Source organism: Tachysurus fulvidraco, chromosome 12 (assembly GCF_022655615.1).
Source record: "Tachysurus fulvidraco isolate hzauxx_2018 chromosome 12, HZAU_PFXX_2.0, whole genome shotgun sequence".
Classification (NCBI taxonomy): Eukaryota; Metazoa; Chordata; class Actinopteri; order Siluriformes; family Bagridae; genus Tachysurus; species Tachysurus fulvidraco.
The window spans coordinates 21,776,529-21,801,953 of record NC_062529.1 but is presented as its reverse complement, the minus strand read 5'-3'; the positions used below and the strand labels follow the sequence as shown (position 1 = coordinate 21,801,953).

The following is a 25,425-nucleotide window of genomic DNA, read 5'->3' as shown; positions in this document are numbered from 1 at the left end:
GATTGAGCGGCCTCATTCGCTAATGCATTAAGTAATTTGATTTCCTTAATCGTTAATGTAATCGTCGCACGAAGCAGCGTTTAGTGAGGAAAAAAACGACAAGGCAGACAGGTTACATCCGGATATTAAACGTTTAAAGACCAATCAGGGGCAATGAGCACAGGGTGATGAAAGGAAATGGAACAGATAGAAATAATACTTCGGAGGGAAAAAAGGATGTCAGTGTTGGATTTTTAAATGAGAAATCAAAAATTATTTTTTCCCCTGTAATTAAAAAAAGCAGATTCTGTTAACTTTAAAGTAAACTGAGACAGAAACATGGTTCAGGTTTTTAATACAACAAGGCTCCTGAATCTGTGGTGGAATCAGAAAGTGTCAAGTTATACTGTAATTTGCACAGCATGAGAGGACACACACACACACACACACACACACACACACAGAGGCAAGAGCATGGACATGTACTGTAAGTACAATGAAGGAAGCCTTTATTTTTGAGGGAGGGCAGAGAAGAAATCTTTCATTTTAGTGTACACACGGTTAAAGGCCTTGCTCAGGGGCCCAACATTGGTATCTTGGTGGTCCTGAGGCTTAAACCCTAACATTCTAATCAACAAACCAGAGCCTTAACCACCTAAGCCACTTACCCACTGCCCCAATACCAAGGAACAGCGATCAGCCATGACATTAAAACCACCTACCTAATATTGTATAGGTTTCCCTTGTGCTGCTAACACTCAAGGCATGATGAAGTCCTCAAAACGTCTGAAGGTGTTCTGCAGTATCTTATAACAAAAGTCCTATAAGCTGTAAGGAGAAGACTCCATTAATCAGTCTTGTTCATCCAGCTCATCCCACAGATGCTTACTCAGATTCTGGAGAATTTGGAGGATCTCTTTATGACCCCAAACCATCCCTAAACAATTTTCTGCAGTGCAGCAGGGAACATTGTCCTACTGAAGAAAAAAAAAACACTGATATTAGGGAACACTGATACCACAAAGAGGTATCCTTGGTTTTTAGTAATGTTTAGGTAGGATCTACATGTCAAATTAACACATGAACCCCAGGTTCCTCAGAACGATTCCCAGTGCATCACACTGCCTCTTCTCTTCCAGCTGATCTTTTCCTCATAGTGTGTCCTGGTGCCATCTCTTTTCCAGATAAGTGAAGCAAACCCACCACATGATGTTAAGGAAACATAATTCTTCACCCAAGACCTCCTTCTTCCATTGATCTATGGTAAAGTTCTGATGCTCTCATGCTCATTGTATATCCCTCACCAAATGACAGATGCCACTGTAACGAGATAAGCTTTAATCAGTGCTCTTTACTTCACCTGTAACTGATTTCAGTGTCGAGTCTAAGCGACACAACTTAGTGGCGGAAAAATACTTCAAATACAGCACTTAAATTATTGTTGTGTAAAATGTCCAGGTGTCCAAGCGACACTTACGTATATATATATATATATATTACTGTGCAAAAGTTTTAGGCAGGTGTGAAAAAATGCTGTAAACAAAGAATGCTTTCAAAAATGGAAGTGTTAAACATTTATTTGAACAAAATGCAGTGAATCAACAAAAAAGAAATCTAAATCTAATCAATATTTGCTGTGACCAGCCTTTGCCTTCAAAACAGCAACAGTTATTCAAGGTACACTTGCACACAGTTTGTGAAGGAACTCGGCCGGTAGGTCGTTCCAAACATCTTGGAGAACTGACCACAGATCTTCTGTGGATGTCGGCTTTCTCACATCCTTCTGTCTCTTCATGTAATCCCAGACACACTGGATGATGTCGAGATCAGGGCTCTGTGGGGGCCGTGCCATCGCTTCATGCTGGTTTGAAGGCAAACGTTAGTAACACCAAATACTGATTTGATTTTGTTTGCTCAGTTTGCATTTTGTAAATTGACAGAAATAAACACTCATTATTTATATTTCTGAAAGCGTTCTTTGTTTACAGCATGTATAATCAGATTAGACTCCTTTAATCAGCACACATTAAGTAAAATGTACTCTCTCTGTATATTATTATTATTATTATTATTATTATTATTATTATTATTATTATTATTATTATTATTATTATTATTACCTTTCCCATGACGTGACCTTTTTCTGTAATTATGTAATAAATCTAAAGGGCATTAGGGTTTATTCTTTTATTATCCATCTATAAAAGGTAGCATGCTAGTGAAGGACAATTGGATTGAGCCAGACTAATGCCATAAAATATAGACAATGGGAGTAGGCTCTTATTACTAGAATTACAGAATTTATTTATTTAAAAAAAAAAAAGAAAGATCTAATCTCTTCGGCTTGTTTACTTTGCCTGCGACATGATTAAATCTCCAGCAGGGGAATTAAAATGGGTGTTCGATAGGATTTGAAAGGAATTTGTTGTAATGTTATGTGTCAAAAGAACACTGGGAAAAAGAAACAATAGCTATTTCTCCTAAAGTCTAAAAATTACCTTTCTAGTCATGTGTATCACTGTATTTTGTACAGAATTGGCAAAAATAGCTAAAAACGGACTGTGAAAGATTCTTCATGTGCTTTCCAAAAAATTATTTTGTTAGCTTTTCTTTAATGTTAGCCATGCTAGGATAACTTCTTTTGGGGCTCCTCCTCCAGGTTTACTTGCAAACTTAAATAATAATAATAAAAAAAAAAAATCACCACTATAAAGGTGAAATGGTTTACACTTTTTTAAGCTATGACAGGAAATTTCATCAGTTAAAGCTAATCGGTTAGTGTTAGCTTGGAGCTAGTTAGCATGAACTCCTCACATGTCAATCAAATTAGCTCTGTTAGCTCTGTCCCAAGTTTAGTCTTTTTGCAAATGATTAGATTATGATTATGGAAGCTTGTTTCCACCTCGTTTTAAAAAATAAGAGATATTTTAATTGTGACTTGAAATCTCAGAATTCTGAGTAACTGGGAGAAATGGTCAGAATGATTAAATATATAAGCTGTTTATTCAGCTTGCTAACTCCTTAAATGCCATAATCTTGTAATCTTGTAACCTTTTACTCTGCACATTCCTCCACAATGCCATAGCCTTAGAACCATTTTAGATTAGATTAGATTAGATTAGATCCAACTTTATTGTCATTACACATGTACAAGTACAAGGCAACGAAATGCAGTTTAGGTCTAACCAGAGTGCAATAGTACCAAGTGCAGGATGTACAGTTTGTACAAGATTTAAATAAGTTAAGTAAGTGATAATATGGAGTTATTTACAGTTGTGTAAAATATATGGCTATTACTATAAACAGTAATTTACAGATATGTATGTTCTATGAATATAATATACAGATGTTAAGTATTATACATATATACTCGTATATTATACTCGTTGAAGCGAAGATACTCTCACCACCTTGAAGCTGATTATTTTACAGGTATACAGGTGTTTTAAACGCCCACTACATGCACAAATACGCAGACAGTGCGGTTTAACATCAGCTGGAAGCGGTGAAAATGGTCTTCTACAGAAGTGTGAAAAAGCAACAAAGCCTTAAATTATAAATACTACATAAAATGTGTACATAAATAAAGTTCAAACAAAATCTTGTCTGGAAAAATTGTATTGTATGGAGCTCTTGTTTATGATTGATATATACGCATATCATTAATTTCTCACTTCGTGCAAAATTGTGCAATTAAAATTAATTACCGTAAGCCTATATTTTGCTTTGTTTGACTTCTGCTTATGTTACATTTGATATTCTGAGGAGACAAAATGTCAAAACACACCCAAGTATTAAATCACAGGTTAAAACACGCCGGCTTGTTTTAACAGCAGGTTGTATTCCTCTTATTTCACAATTTACGAATTGCCAATTACTGCCAATAATGTTATTGCCATTCATATTACCGCAGCAACATTATAAACACTCATGTAACACTCTTTTAAACAGCTACTGTCATACAAAACCTTCTGTAAGTTTTACTATCTTAAATAAATGATAATGTATAAGAACGTTGTGGTCTGTGAAACTTTTCTGCTCCCTGAAGGCCAAAACTGAGACAACAAGGAGGAGCTTCTTCCTGTAGGACATTCAGATTCTCAGCCTGGACAACACTTTGGATTAGAACTTCCTGGATCTTCACTGCACACATCTGCACTTTATTCATTAATAGTCATAATGTTCTGCCAGATAATGATCAGCGTTTTCCATTTGCTACTGTACAGATTATTTTACTTATATTTACATTTATATCCAAGAGGGCACTGTGGCTTAGTGGTCAGCACGTTCGCCTAACACCTCCAGGGTCGGGGTTCGATTCCCGCCTCTGCCTTGTGTGTGTGGAGTTTGCATGTTCTCCCCGTGCCTCGGGGGTTTCCTCCGGGTACTCTGGTTTCCTCCCCTGGTCCGAAGGCATGCATGGTAGGTTGATTGGCATCTCTGGAAAATTGTCCGTAGTGTGTGAGTGAATGAGAGTGTGTGTGTTCCCTGCGATGGGTTGGCACTCCGTTCAGGGTGTATCCTGCCTTGATGCCCGATGACGCCTGAGATAGGCACAGGCTCTTCGTGACCCGAGAAGTTCGGATAAGCGGTAGAAAATTAATGAGTGAATGAATGAACATTTATATCCAGAGTGACTTGAATTCTGGTTCAACTGGATACCATTAAACTTGTTGGTATGTAACGTATCAAAAAAATACCACACAGGCAACAAGATATTGTTTAAGTTAACATGCATACAGTACATACATAGTGTATAATGTAATAAACAATGTTTTGTGTTGTACCTTATTACCATATTGTGATTTTTTTTCAAAGGTAAAAGGGTCCAGATTATTTCTGCTCACTGTTTTTTTCCCCTCCACATATTCATTGCTCATCTTTTATAAATTTCTCTCCCATTTGGAAATCACAGGCAGATTATTAACAGTGCAAAACAATGTAATGGCTGTCTGTTATTCATTTTAAGGAATGGGGGAGGTTAATGTGGGGTCTCTCTCTCTCTTTGCTCATCTGCTCACTCAACTAAGCTAATGTCTGTCACATTTGTAGGGAGCAACTCGTGTGTGGTTCGTGTGTCTGCATGTGTCAGTAACACCAAAGGAGCAACAGTTTGTGAAGAACACAAGGCCTGAACACTCCCTTTGTTCCGCATGCACTGATCTTTGATTGGACAGAAAGCTTTCACACAAGGCATGTATCTCCCTTTGGGCCATGTGCCCTAGATAGGGACCTTTACACTCCCCCTCTCCCCCAAAATGTAACCATATGGCCTATGGAGGCGTTGTTTAATGCATTCAATTGAAAATCAGTAAAACGGATCTCATCACTCCTCCTTCTGCTGCTGTGCTGCCCAGCCAGGCCTCTCAATATGGGTCATATATATTCATGCACTTGATAGGATGGGAAAAGAAGTGGGTGGGTTCTTCACGCACACACACACACACACACACACACACACACACACACACACACACACACACACACACACACACACACACACACACACACACACACACAGAGTGTTGCATGAGATGGTGCTGCTATTGAACACAGATTGGCCCATTTATCAGGACTGATGGAGGTTAATTAAGACAATGAATATGGAAACTACTCAGGGTCAAGCGTGCCGCCCCTAAGCCGGGGCAACTTTAACAAAACTCGCTATATAAATATATGAGAGCAGCTGGTGCCATATTGTCAACGACACAAATGGGGCAGTAATTGGCTCTGCTGTGTCTCAGAAGACAGAAAGGAAGAAAAAGGGAACAAACAACCAAAGCAACCTGATGCATTTAATGTGTTAAGTATTATTTTTTATAATGTGTTAAAGAGACTGGATTAAAAAATATTTTGCCTCAAATGTAGTCAGTACATTTGCAGAGTTTTTTTTTTTTTTTAGATTTCTTAGTTGTTGTTTTTTTTTTCACTCTGTTTCATTCATTTTTTTACTTGAACACATTGAATATCAAGGTTATCAAACAAACAAAAGCAATTCAGCTGTTGAAATTCTACTTTGGACCATCATGGATCCTAAAGTCTGGTATCCATTTTTTTGCCCTATATTTGTCCCATGTGCATGTAGGTTTCCTCCAGGTTCTCTGGTTTCCTTAAACCTCCCAGAATATTGATGGATGAGTGACTCTAAAGTGTCAAGCTGTGTGTCCATGCTTACATTTACAGCACTTATCCAGAGCGACTTACATGATCTCATTTGTTTTAAAATATATACAACTGAGCAATTGAGGGTTAAGAGCCTTGCTTAGGGCCCAACGTTGGCAGTTTGGTGGACCTGTGACCAAACCCACAACCTTCCGACTGGTAGCCAAACACCTTAACCACTAGGCTACCACAGACCCACCACGCTGCCTTGTTGTGGACTGGTATCCTACAGTATGCCCCATGTCCTGTTCCTGGGATAGTGTCTGTTAGTGTCTGACCCTAAAAAGGATAAAGTGCTTACTCAAGATGAATGAATGAATAATCTTCGTTTAATATGTAATTTATCTGAAGGAGAGGTACGAGCGGTAGTAAAATAAGATCTGTGACTCCAGACCACAAAAGGGTGAAAAGTAATAAGAACCCCGCTGTGATATAAACTGTTCTTCAAGCTATATTCCAGATATCTGAAAGCATATTGCATTGCGATTGGTTGGCACTCTGTCCAGGGTGTATCCTGCCTTGATGCCCGATGACACCTGAGATAGGCATAGGCTCCCTGTGACCCGAGAAGTTCAGATAAGCGGTAGAAAATGAATGAATGAATGAATGAATGAATGAATGAATGAATGAAAGCATTTTAAAAGAGCAATTAATTCTTTTAACATCTAACAATAAAACATTTAACTATAATTTTAAGACTAGAATAAATTATGATTGACTTAACCTATAATATGAATAGTTATAAGAACTTAAGGAATAACCTGTCTGACATGATTAACAACGTTTTTGCATGCAATTATCAAAGGAGTGTCAAAGGAGTGAGGTGTGTCACTATCCGTGTTTACACCTATACGTCATAATCCCGCCCAACCCTGACGCAATCAACACGCGACACGGACAGGCTGTCACTTTATTAGCTAGACCTATAAGCTCTCCTTCGCCTGTTGATGTCTGTCGGCGAATTGAGATGGGGAACAATCGAAATACGAGTTCAGTAGGAAAAGGACACGCTAATTACCGAGTGAAAACCAGGTAATTTGTAGAATTTAATAATGTTTTTTTTGTCATTAATACCGAACGCTGTTAGTTAGCATGTTAGCTGCGGTTGTGTCCCAAATCCCCCCGTAGGCGCCCTGCTAGGGTGTGTAATAGAAGGCTTATACTGCCTACCCAGTGCACTATACAAGTCAAACCGTGAGCTGTTTGGAACACAGCCTGCTATTATTCCTACTGTTACTGCTATATTTACTGTGTTTTCTCTTTATACCGGTTTATGTTTATAAATAATTATGTCGCTTTATTGAGCTACTTACATGGTACACTTACATTTTTTATTTACTTTTAACAGATGATACAAATAGTAGTATTAAAAACACCATTTTCTTTCCTCGATTTTGTGTTTAAATATAGATAGATAGATAGATAGATAGATAGATAGATAGATAGATAGATAGACATGATATATAGAGTTAGAGTAGATAGATAGATAGATAGACAGGATATATAATGTTCAAGTGGATAGATAGATCGATAGATAGATAGATAGATAGACATGATATATAGAGTTAGAGTAGATAGATAGATAGATAGATAGATAGATAGACAGGATATATAATGTTCAAGTGGATAGATAGATAGATAGATAAATAGATAGATAGATAGATAGACAGACAGGATATATAGAGTTAGAGTAGATAGATAGATAGATAGATAGATAGTGTTCGAGTGGATAGATAGATCGATCGATAGATAGATAGATAGATAGATAGATAGATAGACAGGATATATAGAGTTAGAGTAGATAGATAGATAGATAGATAGATAGATAGACAGGATATATAGAGTTAGAGTAGATAGATAGATAGATAGATAGATAGATAGATAGATAGATAGATAGATAAATAGAACTTTACTGTCATTGCACATCACAGGTAAACAAGAAAATGCAGTTTGGCATCTACCAGAAGTGCAAATAGTAGCACTTGTGCAAATACACAAGTGCAGATAAATACATTATGTAGTATATGTACAACATGTAATATATAGGTATATATGTAAACATGTGTACAGCATGTAATATATATATATATATAGGTATATGTGTAAACATGTGTACAGCATGTAATATATAGGTATATATGTAAACATGTGTACAGCATGTAATATATAGGTATATATGTAAACATGTGTACAGCATGTAATATATATATATATATATATATAGGTATATATGTAAACATGTGTACAGCATGTAATATATATATATATATATATAGGTATATATGTAAACATGTGTACAGCATGTAATATATATATATATATATATATATATATATATATATATATATATATATATAGGTTCTTTCTTTTATATATATAAAGTGTATATGTAAACATGTATACAGTGAATAAATATAAAGGCTCTGATACACATAAATAAAATAGTACAGATGTATGTACAGCACAATATGTGTAGAGAATGAGGAGTATAAAAAATACAATATGTAATATGTTCATTGTGTGATATGAATTGTACAGAAGTTGTATACAGTATTTTTACAGTGTTCTAACGGTGTAGTGTAGAGTTCAGTAGTGTGATAAAAAGCTGTCCCTGAACCTGCTGGTTCTGGTGCATATGTTCCTGTATCTCCTTCTTGATGGAAGAAGGTTAAACAGTTTGTGAAGAGTCCTTGATGATCCGTCTAAATTTCTAAAATAAGACAAAATTCACTTTAGAGGACGTAAATATTTGTAGACCTGGAGGTATGTGAATGCGCAAATGAATGGACTTAAGATCAAAATACATCTATTTATGTGTTTCTGTAGGTAGTGGACAGCCTTGAAAACGAGAGAGTTCCCCAAACACACTGCCAACACCCTCACAGTATACCTCAGTTACAATGAAGGTCCCAAAGCTGGCTGTCATCTTCCTCCTGGTCGTCTGCCTTGTGGTCTACCTCACATACGTGAAACATTGCCTTGAGAACAGAAAGTTGCCCAAGCCAATACTGGAACAGCTTCATAGAACAGACCCCCGCAAGAGACCGACGTCGGCGGAGTCGGTCAGTGAACAATTTCGCTATGGTATCATGTTTGATGCTGGAAGCACCGGGACAAGAATACACATCTTCCAGTTTCAACAGGAACCCAACGGTAATAAAACAAGTAAGAAAATGAGGAAAGGGGGACAGGAGAAGGCATCTGTGTCTTTTTTTTCTCCTGGAGAGGATTTGTCAAACTTTGTCTCTGTGTCTGTCTCTGCTTGTGTTTGTCATTAACTATCTATATCTCTATCTGTCTATTTCTTTTATTTACTGTACCTGGATCTCTCTGTCTATCTATGTGTCTGCCTCTATGTCTGTGTCTGTCTGTCTATCTGTATCTGTCTCCCATCTCTGTCTCTCTCTGTCTCTCTCTGGCTGTGTTCATTTCCCAGACAAATTCTAAACAGTGTTTTGTGTTCTCAGTTTGAACGTGAACAATTACATTTACTGAATAGATTTAATTTGAGTTACACCTTTTAACCACACATCAAGAATTTCTTTCATGTTGAGTCACAGCTGCAGGCGTTTCGTTAGAAATCCTGACGTGGAATTTTTGTATCGTTGCAGCTGCTCCTAAATTGGGCCCAGAGACATTTAAAGCAATAAAACCAGGATTGTCTGCGTATTCAGATGAACCAGAAAAGGTAGGTTCACAAGCTGATAAACACTCTGGCAATCGTGGACTTAACGATAATTAACACATAATTAGTTAATTAACAACTAGTTCTGAATTAGGATTTCATACTGTACATTCCTACACCTTAACTTAATCTGCTTATGACACCATAATCAACCACCATAGAAATCCCTGCAAACAAGTGGTTACTATAGCGACAATCACATATGATTCATGCACAGGCTGGAACTACTTCCGCATCGGAGGGGTTGTTATGGAAATTGAATAACGAACTAACTAATAAATGAATAAACGAACGAACGAACGAAGTAACAGCACACCGCTGTTGTGGTGCAGTGTAAAGCAGGACTGTTGGAGCTGCTGGAGGCGGCCAAGAAGACCGTGCCTCCTGCTCAGTGGTCCAACACCCCTCTGGCCCTTCGAGCCACTGCAGGACTCAGGCTGCTGCCGGGCGAGAAAGCAACACACCTCCTCGACAAGGTTGGATAGTCACTTTCATATATATATATATAATACTATTAAAATATTATTATTATTATTATTAAATATATATTATACTATTTAAGCAGAGCAGTGCTTAAAACCATGTAGATACAGAACTTCATACTGAATATTTTAGAAAGTTTTTTGGAATTTGCCCACACACACACACACACACACACACACACACACACACACACACACACACACACACACACACACACACAACCAACACAACTTTTTTTTTTGCCAAATCACCCCATATGAGCATTATTATTAACCTTTATTTAACCAGATTTATCTCATTGAGATATAGAATCTCTTTTTCAAGAGAGACCTGGCCAAAATAGCAGAACAAATTAAATCACACAATCACAAAACAAACAAAAAGGCAACTCAAGTGCATTTCAATTTAAATAATTGTCATTAATTAAAACATTTGCAAGTGTGACAATTATGAATTTCCTTCCAGCCTTGATCAATGTATTTTATTTTAATTCCAGATCTGTAACGAAGGACTGTTTGAACATTTTATTATGTCTAACACGTACGCTTAATGCATGTGACTAAAAACTTAAACCTTTCCTGGCACGGTCTTACCAGTCTAACAGGAAGTTTGCTTTTTAATTGACGCATGTTCATACTGGCGTGCAAAGCAGACTATTCGGTAGGTTTGAAGGTGTCGTTAGAGGTTTTTACAATTCAAACACTACCGCTTGCTAAAATAATCACTTTTTCTAACCGAGCTAAACAGAACACCTCAGAACACAACCTTAATATAGACGGTGAGCTACAAAGTCGTCTTTAACTCACCTGTAAACATGTACTGAATGTAGCGTCAGATTCTCATCAAACGACACATTTTCTACCGATTTATTTTCTGTGCGTCTTTAACGAGATCGAGTTTGAAGTGAAGTAGCAGCGAAGATCCTGCTTAAGTCCACTTCCTTGTCTTTAATAACAACTGAAGCTCTTCTTGGCCGGTTACACGGAGGGAAGCAGGATCTGTCTGTGTACTCAGTTAATAACTGAAAGAGAACATAATCCTTTGTATATAATTGGACATTCATTTTCCAGACAAATTAAACACACCGATGAAACCGCTACAAGAAGGAGGCGGATGAAGCAACTTTATAGGGTTAAGGTGCGGGCTGCAGTGTTTGTACAATAATCATGCAGCGAAGCAGATTAAAGACCTACTGTTTGGTTTACCATCCCATAATAATCTAGGGCTTAGACTAGAGCTCTGTTTTCACATTTTTTTACAGGTAGCATTAAGGCAGAAACAGAAAGGGTGTGGAGGATTGCAGGGAAAGTTACTTAAGGGTTAGGTTAACGGTTAATACACTCAACCCCCCACCTCCCAGTTGTGAAAAGTTATTTTTATTTATTGTGTAAACTTAACAAACGTGGCGCACGGTGGCTTAGTGGTTAGCACGTTTGCCTCACACCTCCAGGGTCGGGGGTTCGATTCCCGCCTGTCCTTGTGTGTGTGGAGTTTGCATGCTCTCCCTGTGCCTCAGGGGTTTCCTCCAGGTACTCCGGTTTCCTCCCCCGGTCCAAAGAAAAATTGTCTGTAGTGTGTGAGTGTGTGAGTGAATGAGAGAGTGTGTGTGTGTCCTGTGATGGGTTGGCACTCCGTCCAGGGTGTATCCTACCTCGATGCCCGATGACGCCTGAGATAGGCACAGGCTCCCTGTGACCCGAGAAGTTTGGATAAGCGGTAGAAAGTGAATGAATGAATGAATGAACTTTACAAACACAGCAGTTTTGTCAGCGTGTAACGTTTTGGCTATACGGTGTAACGGAGAACTGTGTAAATGTTGTACAACTGAAATAATGAGAAAGCTAAATGAAAAACAAAACTATGCTTAGCTGAGAAAAACTGAAGTAAGTAACCAAGGAATGTTTTTCTTAGCTTGTAGTTAGTTCCTTTCCCTATACCTCTGGTTTAGAAAGATGTCTAAAAAAAAAAAAAAACGTTTTCCCTCTCGAGCTGTAGGTTCTGTTGCTCGGCAGTACAGTCATTTGGGAATAATTTGGGAGTAATTTGCCCTGACAGACCGTGACTAATGGAAAATCACACAATCACACTATATTTTTTATAATAATAGTTCATCATGTTTAAAAATGGCAGCAGCTTTTCTGCAGATTTGGACTGAAACATGTACACAGAAAGCCCTGTTCTCTCTCTGTGTGTGGAACATGAGCACAGCTATTATAGAAACACATTACATCTGTCTTTACTGGTAGGTGTTTAGAAGAAAAACACAACAAAACAAACTGAGACCTGACACTTTTGTCTAATTGATCAGTTCGAATAGTAGTTGTAATAGTTCCATATGGTCTAGCGGTCTAGCCGTCAGGATTCCCGGTATGGGAACCTTGGTCTCTGGCAGAGCTAGCGAGATGTTCCCCACGTCACCTGTGAGCTTCGATGGAACGCGCAAACGTTCACTCTGGCTATTTTCAAGCAGTGGTTGAACTCCTACTTACTCGGAAACACTTCAACTAGCACTTCTTTCCCTATCTTTTGCATTTAAAAGAACAAAACTAAACAAAAAACTTTGACACTTTTTCATTGTAACTTTGAACAAATGTTTTAAACTCATGGTATCTTAAGTATGTAACCTAGTGAGCCAGCATTAATGTATTCAATGCTAGAGATTTAAGCACTTATGTACGTCGCTCTGGGTAAGGGCGTCTGCCAAATGCTGTAAATGTAGTTGTTACGTTGAGTAGTTGTTTATTTTGATTTATTTATTCCTTTTCTCCCCTAATTGTGTTTTTAATTTTTTTCTGTCTTCTGCTTTTTTTTTTTGTTTTCTTCCTTTATCTTTTGTGTGTTGTCCTTTTTTTTCCATCTTTGTCATGTTTTTTCCCCTGCCTTATATTTTCTTCTCCCCCGTTCTTTTATTTTCATTACTTTTGTCACATTCTTCCTCAATTTATCTGTTGAGCTTTGACATAATCTTTTTTCCTCTTATAACTGCTATATTGCTCTCTCTCTCTCTCTGTCTCTCTTTCTTTCTCGTTCTGTCTCTCTCTCTCTCGCTCTCTCTATTCTAGGTGAAGGAGGTGTTTGCTGCATCTTCATTTCTTTATCGGCCCGACAGCGTGTCCATCATGGATGGTACAGATGAAGGTGTGTATATGTGCCACATTTTTTCCTCCAGCCACAATAAAAGAGTGCGTGAAGGGTGACTGTGTATAAGTGAGTTTCTTCTTTATGATGGGGCTTTTGAAAACGTATCAAGATCGTACTTCGCAACACACCACGAGACTACACACTGCTGATCATATCTATTGAGACACTGCCGAATATTTTGTATAATTTAGAAGAGTGGGCTACGACCTGAGGGGGACGATGTTAAGACATTGCTTAAGAACGTCGTTCAGGAATTAAGGAAGAAATAGCAATTCGTTTGGTTTTCTGTTCCGTTTTGTATCCACCATCATCATACCATCTCGCATTTCGCAGCCCAACAACAAAAACCAAGTTACAGATTGAAGTTTTGTTGTGTAACGTATCCAACGGCATCTAATGCATATACGAGGCTTTAATCCAATCCTCTAAAGTAGTTCCTCTGAGCAGTAACGAGTGCAGTGCAGAGGATAATGTCCCCACTTAATCTGCACAAACGGATTATCTTCCATTAATTCACTCAGCATCAAATGTCATTTTCTTTCTTTCTTTTTTTTTTCTTTTTTAACACTGGCATCCCTGTGTCTTCTCCCTGTGTGTGTCTGTGTGTGTGTGTGTGTGTGTCTCTGTCTGTGTCTCTGTCTGTGTCTCTGTCTGTGTCTCTGTGTGTGTCTCTGTGTGTGTCTCTGTCTGTGTGTGTGTCTCTGTCTGTGTGTGTGTCTCTGTCTGTCTGTGTGTCTGTCTGTCTGTCTGTCTGTGTGTGTCTCTGTGTGTGTCTGTGTGTCTGTCTTTCTGTCTGTGTGTGTCTTTGTGTGTCTGTCTGTGTGTGTCTCTGTGTCTGTCTGTGTGTGTCTCTGTGTGTGTGTGTGTGTGTCTGTCTGTCTGTCTGTCTGTCTGTGTGTGTCTCTGTGTGTGTGTCTGTGTGTCTGTATTTCTGTCTGTGTGTGTCTGTCTGTCTGTCTGTCTGTGTGTGTCTGTGTGTGTGTCTGTATTTCTGTGTGTGTCTCTGTGTGTGTGTCTGTGTGTCTGTATTTCTGTCTGTGTGTGTCTGTCTGTCTGTCTGTCTGTGTGTGTCTCTGTGTGTGTGTCTGTGTGTCTGTATTTCTGTCGGTGTGTGTCTTTGTGTGTCTGTGTGTGTCTGTGTGTGTGTGTGTGTGTCTGTCTTTCTGTCTGTGTGTGTCTTTGTGTGTCTGTCTGTGTGTGTCTCTGTGTCTGTCTGTGTGTGTGGGTCTCTGTGTCTCTGTGTGTCTCTCTGTGTCTCTGTGTGTCTGTGTGTGTGTGTGTCTGTGTGTCTCTGTGTCTCTGTGTGTGTGTCTCTGTGTCTCTGTGTGTGTGTCTCTGTGTCTGTGTGTGTGTCTGTGTGTGTGTCTCTGTGTCTGTGTGTTAGAAATCATGGGTATCACAGGGACTTGTGCTAAACAATAACCAGACCTTGTCTATTGATCATGTGGAACCCTGAAAAAAAACATTTTAAATTAAACGTTTAATCTCATGCAAAATGTTTTTTATTCCATCAGCATTTAAACAAAGCAAAACGACTGCAGTGATTATAAACTTTCTATTATTAACGAACATCAAACATCACGTTTTATATTTTAATGCTTTATGCTTTATTCTAAAGATTTCATGTTTTGTACTTTAGTTCTTTTTTCTAGCCTTATAGCAATGACGCTCAGTAAACATAAATAAGTGAAAATATTAAATAAATATAACGTCAGACTTCACTAAATCATTAATTATCTATTTTTGATTTGTTAAACAACAAATTATTTTATTAGTTCATAAGTCTTAGATAATGTGGAGACGATGTTTGCTGTACTAGTCCCTGTGTTTCAGGCTGTTACCATAGCAACAGCAAGGCATCAGAAGCAGGGTTCACTTTCCGACCAATCAGCTTGGAGCATTCAGTCTTGCTCTGGTGTAATAGTTTATATGAAAGTATTCAGTGAGACTCTATAATTCAGTACAATGATACAGGCATATTGATGTGGTTTTCTCCATACAGGAGTCTCTGCTTGGATCACCATTAACTTTTTATTAGGTAAGAGACTGATTTTAATGTCTTTCATCCATCATACGAGTCCTTTTACATTTACATGTTTACAATAGTTTTTTTGGGGGGGATTTTTTTTCTGTCCATCTGCTCTGATGATTTATTTATTTATTTTCTCCCCTGGTTGTGTTTCTTTATTTTCTCTGATTTTTCTGGCCTCTTCTTGTGTTGTCTTCCGTGTGTTGTCTTTTTTGTTTGTTTCCTATGTTACTTTTTGTTCTCTCGTTTTCTCTTTTTTTTCTTTTTTCTTTATGTTTTGTCTGTTGTGTTTTGACCTGCTATTGCGCTCTCTCTCTCTCTCTCTCTCTCTCTGTATCAGGTGGTCTTCATGGGTCTGAAGTTCCCACAGTGGGGATGCTGGACCTGGGAGGTGGCTCGACCCAGATCACTTTCTCGCCACAGGATGAGGTTAGACACACAAACACACTGACACAGTGGTAATGTCTCATAATGAAGCCATGTCTCACTTCATAAACTATCAGGGTGACCTATTGTCTTCTACTGTAATCTACAAATGACCTGCTAATCCCACAGACAGACAGAGAAATCATGAGACTGGCGCAGACAGGCAGAGGGTGAGAGACGGGCGCAGACAGGCAGAGGGTGAGAGACGGGCGCAGACAGGCAGAGGGTGAGAGACGGGCGCAGACAGGCAGAGGGTGAGAGACGGGCGCAGACAGGCAGAGGGTGAGAGACGGGCGCAGACAGGCAGAGGGTGAGAGACGGGCGGAGTCAGGCAGAGGGTGAGAGACGGGCGCAGACAGGCAGAGGGTGAGAGACGGGCGCAGACAGGCAGAGGGTGAGAGACGGGCGCAGACAGGCAGAGGGTGAGAGACGGGCGCAGACAGGCAGAGGGTGAGAGACGGGCACAGATAGGCAGAGAGAGGGGGACAGAAATACAGAGCGTTAAGGCAGAAATACACACTTCCTTGTCTTTTTTCCCACTACAGGGTCACAGCATGTATTGAGCCTTAGCTGAATAACAGCTTTTGGCTAAAATTGGTTTTGTGGTTTATACATTTTGTGAGACTTTAATGTAATGCTTATTAAATGTTATTTTGATAGTTGTCTTGTATCAGCAGGAAGTATGATAGAAGCAGTAGCTAGACACAATAAAACATAACTCACACACCTTCTAATATCTTTGTGCAGTTGTTTAATTTATGTTTTATAGTGTATTTATATGTTCTTATAATCTCTAACTTGTCACTGGAATTTCCCACATGGGATTAACAATATATTATCTAGATTAATCTCAGCTGACTTTTTTGTTTTGAATTCCTTGCAGAAAACCATCCAGACCTCCCCGATCGATTATGTGACATCGTTTCAGATGTTCACCACCAGCCATACTCTCTATTCACACAGGTAAGGGGGCGGGGCCTGGAGCCGCATGCGTGGTGCAGGTTTTATTTTTCTTCCTTTTTTTAAACTTTGCATGTAAGTGTTGCATAATAATATTAACTAGAATGTACATTTCCTGAAGAAAATGTCAGTGGTGCTTGCACGTGGCAAATCTCGACACTCGGTTGCTAGGGTGAAATTTTAGGAATTTCCCATTCAAGTCTATGGGACTTTTTTGGCCACTTTTTCATCTGCTGTGCGAACATTGTTGGTTGGATCGCATATAAAAGTCATAGCACTCCTCTCCTCAATGAGCCGGTCGGTTTGACACCTCATTCATGGATCTAGAACAAAAGCTGCAGGACAAGTTATGCGCCTAAATTTTTTTCGGAAGAAGAATATCTCAGTATGCAAGATAACGAGAATGTTGCTTTGCAAGCACCATTAATAATAATAAGTATTTAAGATAACAAGAATGTTGCTTTGCAAGCACCATTAATAACACCTGTCTTCTGTCTGCAAACATTTCACCGTTACAATCTCAATATTAGACACCTGAAGAAGATATTTAGGGTTTGAATTTAGGGAGTGGTAGAGAGGGAAGAGGTAGAGACAGGGAATGGGAGAGGGAAGAGAGGGAGAAGGAGGGGGAGGAGGGAGTGGGGAGAGAGAGGTTGAGGGAGGGAAAAGTGGGAGAGGTTGAGGGAGGGAAAAGTGGGAGAGGTAGAGGGGGAGAGAAAGAGAGGGAGGTGGATCAAGTACAGGGACAGGTAGAAAGACAGAGGAAGGGGGAGGGGGACAGGGACAGGGGGACAGAGAGAGAGAGACAGAATCACATTTCTCACACTCGCGATTAGATTGTAAGCACTAAAGCCCTTTAATTCAGAAAGTTTAAGCAGAACCTTAGATTGCTAGATTACTATTTTAATTAATGCTCTCCAATTAACCCCAAGGGTTGGGACGTGGGACCGATGACTTTAGCTTCAACGTAATACACAAAATAACGTGTTCAGCTTTGTATATCGTTGTAAACATAATATCTGATGATAGTATTTTTTCAAAATTGATTTGCTGGACCTTTTGAGAAACTCGGCTCTGGTTAGATTAGTTAGCGACTACATTCAAATACTTTTAAATGAGAATATTTGCTCCTTCTGTCTCTCTCTTCAGCTACCTGGGACTTGGTTTGATGTCTGCCAGACTGGCTGTGTTGGGAGGGGTTGAAGGACAGCTTGGTATGTGCTCTTTCAATCTCTACTCATCTTTGGCATTTAAAGACCTCATCCTCTGCTCCAATAAATAAGCCATTATCAAATCTCTTAACACCAAAGATTAATTTCTTGGAGGCCAGCTGTTGCACCGATTTAGCACGAGCTCTGGTTCGACGCGATGCTGCAGTTCACCACTGGGATTAGCGTTTTACACACTTGAAATTTTAATCTGATTTTTTTTATTTGTTGTTATATAAGCCCATCCTGGCTCTAAATGTGCTTTATTCTCTCTTAACTGTATGTGTTCGCATGTCACTGGATAGCACTAATGTCCACTTTGTCTGTGTTGGAGAAAGACATTTATATATCTGGCCACAACTCGTTTTCAAATTTGAGCTATAAAGGAAAACTGTGTACAAGGCATGTAAGCATTTACTCTCCAAATGGTGTTTGATGCTGTTATACCTTCTTCCAGTAGGGGGCGGTCAGGAGCTCGTGAGTCCGTGTCTGGCTCCGGACTATACTGGAGAGTGGGAGCATGCAGACGTCACTTACACCTTAAAGGGACAGAAAGCAGGTATGCCATGGTAGCTCTGTCTCGCTTCATGCCTGACACACTTTCCCAGGAGCCTGAAGGAAATTGAGTCCTGCCTCTAACGTAGATATAATTTAACCCTACTTCACTTTCCTACTGATCCAGTCTCAATACATACTTGACTTACTAATACAGCCCAGATTTTACTAGAGTTTAGCTTCACTTACCTAGTGTGACCAAGTCCCAAATCCATTCTACTTTATTCCAATATTGGATCTGTCCCACATCATGTGGACCAATTAATAGCCCTGTCCCAAATCCAGCATTTTTAATTTATATAATCTCAATTTACCTTATGACAAAACCCCACTGACTCAGTCTCAATTCACACTACCTCGATGATTCAGTACACCAGTCCCAATTCACACTACCTCGCTGATTCAGTACACCAGTCCCAATTCACACTACCTCGCTGATTCAGTACACCAGTCCCAATTCACACTACCTCGATGATTCAGTACACCAGTCCCAATTCACACTACCTCGCTGATTCAGTACACCAGTCCCAATTCACACTACCTCGCTGATTCAGTACACCAGTCCCACTTTACACTACCTCGCTAATTCAGTGGCCTAGTCCCAATTCACACTACCTCGCTGATTCAGTACACCAGTCCCAATTCACACTACCTCGCTGATTCAGTACACCAGTCCCAATTCACACTACCTCGCTGATTCAGTACACCAGTCCCACTTTACACTACCTCGCTAATTCAGTGGCCTAGTCCCAATTCACACTACCTCGCTGATTCAGTACACCAGTCCCACTTTACACTACCTCGCTAATTCAGTGGCCTAGTCCCAATTCACACTACCTCGCTGATTCAGTACACCAGTCCCAATTCACACTACCTCGCTAATTCAGTGGCCTAGTCCCAATTCACACTACCTCGCTGATTCAGTACACCAGTCCCACTTTACACTACCTCGCTAATTCAGTGGCCTAGTCCCAATTCACACTACCTCGCTGATTCAGTACACCAGTCCCACTTTACACTACCTCGCTAATTCAGTGGCCTAGTCCCAATTCACACTACCTCGCTGATTCAGTACACCAGTCCCAATTCACACTACCTCGCTAATTCAGTGGCCTAGTCCCAATTCACACTACCTCGCTGATTCAGTACACCAGTCCCACTTTACACTACCTCATTAATCTATTGAGCCAATCCCAATTCACTGTACCTCACTGATTCGTTTCAGGAGAGCCCATCTATGAGTCATGCTTGAGCAAAGTGGAGAAGATGATCTATAAACGAGTGCAGAGAGCAGACGAGGTGAAACACATGGAGTTCTATGCGTTCTCGTATTATTACGACCGTGCTGTGGACCTGGGACTCGTCGGTATGATGGCTTATATATATAATATTACTTCTCACATAGCCCACTGTGTGCCATCATAAACACTGTGATCGTATCACATTTGTCTCCGACTCAGATGAGGAGAAAGGAGGCTCCCTTCAAGTAAGCAACTACATAGAAGGGGCCAAAACAGGTAAGATAAACTGTTTACACTGTGAGTGAGTAATTGGATAGTTGGCTGTTTAGTGGTGCGCTCAGGAAAATAATGATTTCCTATACAATATTAATTTGCTTTTTTTATTTGGAAAGACATAGAATTCCTGCAAAGATGTCCAATAGATTCTTTTAGCTTAAAGAATAATGCTTATAGCCTGTAGTTTAAAACTACTCAGAAAGAAAAAATATGTTTTGAATTCAGAATATGCCAAAAAGCCCCTGCACTTTTACCGTAAAAATCCCAGATTTTATAAACATAGAGTGCAGAAAAAAAAACATAAAAAAACAACAACAGTAAATTGGTGCTGTAAATTCATTTGCATATCAGAACTGGATTGGCTTTTATATTTTATGAGGTAACATGAGGGGTACGGTGGCTTAGTGGTTAGCACGTTCACCTCACACCTCCAGGGTTGGGGGTTCGATACCCGCCTCCACCTTGTGTGTGTGGAGTTTGCACGTGCCTCCGGGGTTTCCTCCGGGTACTCCGGTTTCCTCCCCCGGTCCAAAGACATGCATGGTAGGTTGATTGGCATCTCTGGAAAATTGTCCGTAGTGTGTGAGCGATTGAGAGTGTGTGTGTGCCCTGCGATGGGTTGGCACTCCGTCCAGGGTGTATCCTGCCTTGATGCCCGATGACGCCTGAGATAGGCACAGGCTCCCCGTGACCCGAGAAGTTCGGATAAGCGGTAGAAAATGAATGAATGAATGATGTAACGTATTATTTAGTTGAGTTTTATGTGTACCCTTTATGATGTGCGCAAGTGGCCTAATCCCAATTCACTGTACCTTTCTGATTGAGTGACCAGTGGTGTGATGTGTGCCTGAAAAGGTAGAATGTAAAGTGTGTGTTTATGGATTAACTCTTCATGTTCAATGTGCAGTGTGTAAAAACATGGAGGCTAATGCAGGAAAAAACCCTTTCCTCTGTCTGGACCTCACCTACATCTCGGTGCTGCTGCAGGAGCTCGGCTTCCCCCTGGACAAGGAGCTGAAGGTACATGCACGCACACACACACACGCATGCACAAAGACCCAAATACAGACAGACATATCAAGACATAGAGAGTGTGTGTGTGTGTGTGTGGCGTACTGAACCTGCTCAGTAGATGATATTTTTCTGCCTCGTCATTCTTTTCCATTCATCTAAACATTAACATGTCTGTCTGTTTCAGCTGGCCAGGAAAATCAAGGGCGTGGAGACGAGCTGGGCTTTAGGAGCCACGTTCTATTACATGGAATCTCTTCACAAACATTAACAAGGTCCAGCTTTCACGTTTGTGTGCAAAAGACTTCACCGATTTTTTTTTTCTTCCTTTATTTACTTTTTTCTGGATAAGGGGTAAAAAACCTGATGACTCGAGAACGAATGGCGTGCCTGACGAGGGCAGTGCTGGTATAGGATCAGCTCGTTGCTTTGTGTTTAAACTGTTCAGGAAGATAAACCAGTAAAGGATAATCTGATCCCAAGATAAGCTGAGAAGACGAAGAACTAGTGTTGATCTAGACGCATCTCACATGGACCTAATTTTGTTATCTTCAGACATTTCTTTATTCCCTGCACTAATGCAGCTGCAAAGCTTTTCTCCACAAGCCACCACGACCCTGACCAGGATAAAGTATAATAATACAGTGTCCTGAGCACTTGCTTTATGTCCGTACACAAGCACATAGCAGATGATTCATGTTTACAAAAGCCATCTTCATTATTAAATGCAATGAAATTCCATAAAATGCATCGTGAGAATCAGAATAATGGTCTAAAATTGCATTCACACAGGCGAAAGGAAAAACTAATGAGATTTGCATCTGAGCCATGATTCTGCTGACTTTCAGAATTTCTTCTTTTTTTTTTTTTTTGCAAATCAGTTGTGTGAAAAAGAGACGAATTTCACACCGCAAGGGAAAAACAAAAGCTCTTGATAATCCTAAAATTAATTTGTCATTTATTCAGTCTGATTTCAAGCTTTAATTGTTCTGTTCATCTTGGAAAATTGCGTACCGGTTCTAATTCCTTCCTTCTTCAAAGGAAAGCTTGAAATGTCGAGGAAGAGGTTTAATCATCTTTTGTTGGATTTATTCAAATGGGATAATATGGAATTCAAGCTATAACAATGTATCCTGTATATTTTCTCTTGCTTTAATGGGGTTTTTCTTTCCAGTGCTTGCTCCAGTCCAATAATACATTTTTTTTTCTACACCACACTACAAAAATGGACAGAAAAGACGTTTCATGTTTTTAAAGTGTCACACGAGGTAAAAATACATTTTGATCAAATGTAACTTGGTGACTTAATGTAGGCTCTGTACACCTATCGTGACCTTTGTTAAAAGCTGGAGAAGGCGTCTCCGGCCTGGCCTTGTTCACGACTGAGCCTGGATTAAAACCTTCTGGTTTTAATTAAACTATGTTGAACAAATAAGCCTGTTAAACAGTTAATCATTCTCTGGGCTAAGGTGAGCTTCTCTGCTGCGAAACCCGATATGAACCGAGACATTAACTAGACTGTGCTGCTTAAAGGATCATATTTGGGAACAGACAGTAACAGTAAACATAGTTACTGGTACAAGTGCTTCAAATACCTATACAGTCAGAGACAAGGGAAAAGCGTAAAGTTTGGATGCAAGGAAGCTCATAAAAATGCATATAATACACAATCCTTTTCTCTCACACACACACACACACACACACACACACACACACACACAACTTGGGACTACTACAGAAATGTGACTCAGTGAGACAGTTCTATTTGGTTTTCTGGTAATTTGCTCTCTGGGAAAAAGGTGTTTCTGGATCTTGATTGTATTTGAACTTGATTTTTCTACAGAATGTGAGATGATATACCTCTTGTGTTGAATGTTACCGATTTAAACATGTCCGAAACTTGCCGACCGGTGAAACACGAGCCGCTTTGCATTTGTACCATGACGAAGCATGCCATAATGTACTATTGAGGTCTTTTATTATATTTTTTTTTTAAATATAAAATTTGAAAAAAATTTAACTACCTGTTTGTTTTTTTTCTCATTGATTAACTATATATTGTGTGCAGATCATGATTAAGTCCTTTTTGTTTTTTTCCTTGGGGTCCTCACTAGACTTTACAATTTCCTGAAGCTACATAAGGGGTTGCAAAAAAATTTAATCATTTTCTAATAAGACATTTTTAGATAAAGCACTCAGCTGCATTTTTTTTTTAACCTTTTAGGGGGTGCTGTGACAGGTGTCGAGTGGATATTTGGACACTAGAGGGCGGTGTTCAGTTAAAACGTGCTGAACCAAATCTCCACTTTACCACAAGACAAAATTCTATTTTACTTACATTATATTTAAAAGACTTGCATTTAAATTTGTTTTTATCCATAATGAACGTTTCTGATGTGACTGAGGTGAGGAAAAACTCCCTTAGATGGAAGAGGAAGAAACCTTGAGAGGAGCCAGACTCAAAAGTGAACCTCATACTCATGTGTGTGACACTAGAGGGTGTGATTATAAACTGTTATAAACACCGGAGAGTGTTATTATGAATAATGTCCTTAGGAGGTTGTTGTCCTCAAACACCACATGGAGATGGAATCTTCTCAAAAGGTTTCCAGGTAAGAGTTACACACTAATAATACAACAGATGATGGTATATAAAAGAACACGCACACAACTGTCATATATTATTTGCTATTTTAATAACCAAATAGAAGCTAAACACAAAAGCATATAATGACTCTACACACTTCACAGTATCTGTTACACTTCATTTGTGAGATTAAATCTCTGAAATTTGCTAAAAATCTCCAAACTTTATTCTTTTAAAGTATTTTCATATTCTATTAAGAACAAATCAATGATTTTACACAGCAACATCAACTATAGAATTATTAATGAATAGCAAAATCACAAGACAAAGATAGATGATATTTGTTCTAAAGGTATAAACTGTTCAGTACTGAAATTACTGAAAGGAAGGAAAAGGCCAACGGATTCAGAGAAAGGCATCACACCATTCGGCCAGACACTGTGAACAGGAGGAAGCTTGCCTTGAATTTGCCCCGCTGGCGTCCTTAAGCCACTCGGAGAACAGTTCACAGTCCTTCCTCAGCAAAAGGAACTGCCCCAACACTACAAATGCCTGAAACAGAGTAGTCCCACTGATTATCAAGTATTCGAGGTTTAGCACATTTATAAGTGAAGAGTCTGTTATTTAAAAGTGACGTGACATACGGCTATGTATGGTGACCCGTACTCAGAATTTGTTCTCTGCGTTTAACCCATCCAAAGTGCACGTGCACACCACCACACACACGGAACAGTGGGAAGCCATTTATGCTGCGGCGCCCGGGGAGCAGTTGGGGGGGGTTCGGTGTCTTGCTCAAGGGCACCTCAGTCGTGGCCGGCCCAAGACTCGAAATCACAACCTTAGGGTTAAGAGTCAGATTCTCTAACCATTAGGCCACGACTTCCCCAAGACATTCTTGAGGCCATCTCTCCTTAATGCTACCTAGAAACTTTAACCTTGTGAGATCATTCTTGTTCCTGTTATGAGCCCTCATTGTTCATCACAGTTCAGTGCCAATGGAGATGAATTTCAGTCCATAACTTGCATTCAACACATTTTATGCTCTGGTTTTAAGTCATATTCAGCATAAGCTCATGAGCAAAGCAAATCTTTTAGATTGAGCTGTTCTAAAGATTATTACAGTCTGTCTGTCTGTCTCTCTGTCTGTCTGTCTGTCTCTCTGTCTGTCTGTCTGTCTCTCTGTCTGTCTGTCTGTCTGTCTGTCTGTCTGTCTGTCTCTCTGTCTGTCTCTCTGTCTCTCTGTCTGTCTCTCTGTCTGTCTCTACCTAAATGGTTACCTCCAAACCTTTAATTACACAACAGAAACATGAGAAATTTAATGAGGGATTGGTATACATTACAAACATCTCTGTCAGGCTCCTTAAAAGGTGTCAAATATAATAACTAAAGGCCTTCCCTTTCACGAGTGTCCCTGTAGGACATTAGAAAGAATGCCGAAATGTCCAAAGAACCTTTGAGGAAGACACAGACAGGAACAAGAAAGGAGAAGTCTAGAAGCCTACATCGTCTTTACCCAACACCGTTGTATGGGGTCATTTAACTCACTTTGTCAAAGCCCTGCTCTGCCAGCTTCTTCCCCAGGACGTCTCCGATGCCTGACAGAGCAGTGACCGGTTTATCCCCCATGGGTTCAGCCACAAAGTCCCTGTGCTTCTGAGAGGTGGTGGACATCCCTGGACTGT

The 25,425-nt window shown here is 39.6% G+C and overlaps 2 protein-coding genes across 5 annotated transcripts in view; one reads left to right on the top strand and one right to left on the bottom strand.

Annotated features, from left to right (window-relative positions):
- Positions 1–7,035: 7,035 nt before the first annotated feature.
- entpd6 (ectonucleoside triphosphate diphosphohydrolase 6) lies at positions 7,036–23,176 on the top strand. 3 transcript variants are annotated; one of them, XM_027143060.2, is made up of 14 exons: positions 7,036–7,173; positions 8,968–9,294; positions 9,753–9,829; positions 10,159–10,302; positions 13,372–13,447; positions 15,453–15,488; positions 15,820–15,908; positions 16,789–16,868; positions 18,015–18,079; positions 18,531–18,632; positions 19,854–19,994; positions 20,089–20,145; positions 21,053–21,165; positions 21,344–23,176. In XM_027143060.2, exons 2-14 carry the CDS (start codon positions 9,042–9,044, stop codon positions 21,425–21,427), a joined length of 1,317 nt encoding a protein of 438 aa, XP_026998861.2. In that variant the 5' UTR covers positions 7,036–7,173; positions 8,968–9,041; the 3' UTR covers positions 21,428–23,176. The 3 variants fall into 3 exon arrangements, with proteins under 3 accessions (XP_026998861.2, XP_026998860.2, XP_026998859.2); XM_027143059.2 differs by having other exon boundaries at positions 8,968–9,306; positions 18,534–18,632; XM_027143058.2 differs by having other exon boundaries at positions 8,968–9,306.
- Positions 23,177–23,835: 659 nt separating this feature from the next.
- LOC113640548 (barrier-to-autointegration factor-like protein) overlaps positions 23,836–25,425 on the bottom strand; it is a 2,575-nt gene continuing 985 nt past the window's right edge. For both annotated transcript variants that reach the window (XM_027143061.2, XM_027143062.2), the window contains exons 2-3: positions 25,289–25,425; positions 23,836–24,295 (exon numbers count right to left, since the gene is read on the bottom strand). The exon at positions 25,289–25,425 is cut by the window's right edge and continues 90 nt beyond it. In XM_027143061.2, coding sequence (XP_026998862.2) covers positions 24,149–24,295; positions 25,289–25,414 — 273 coding nt within the window. In that variant the 5' untranslated portion in view covers positions 25,415–25,425 and the 3' untranslated portion in view covers positions 23,836–24,148. The remainder of the gene's footprint in view (positions 24,296–25,288) is intronic.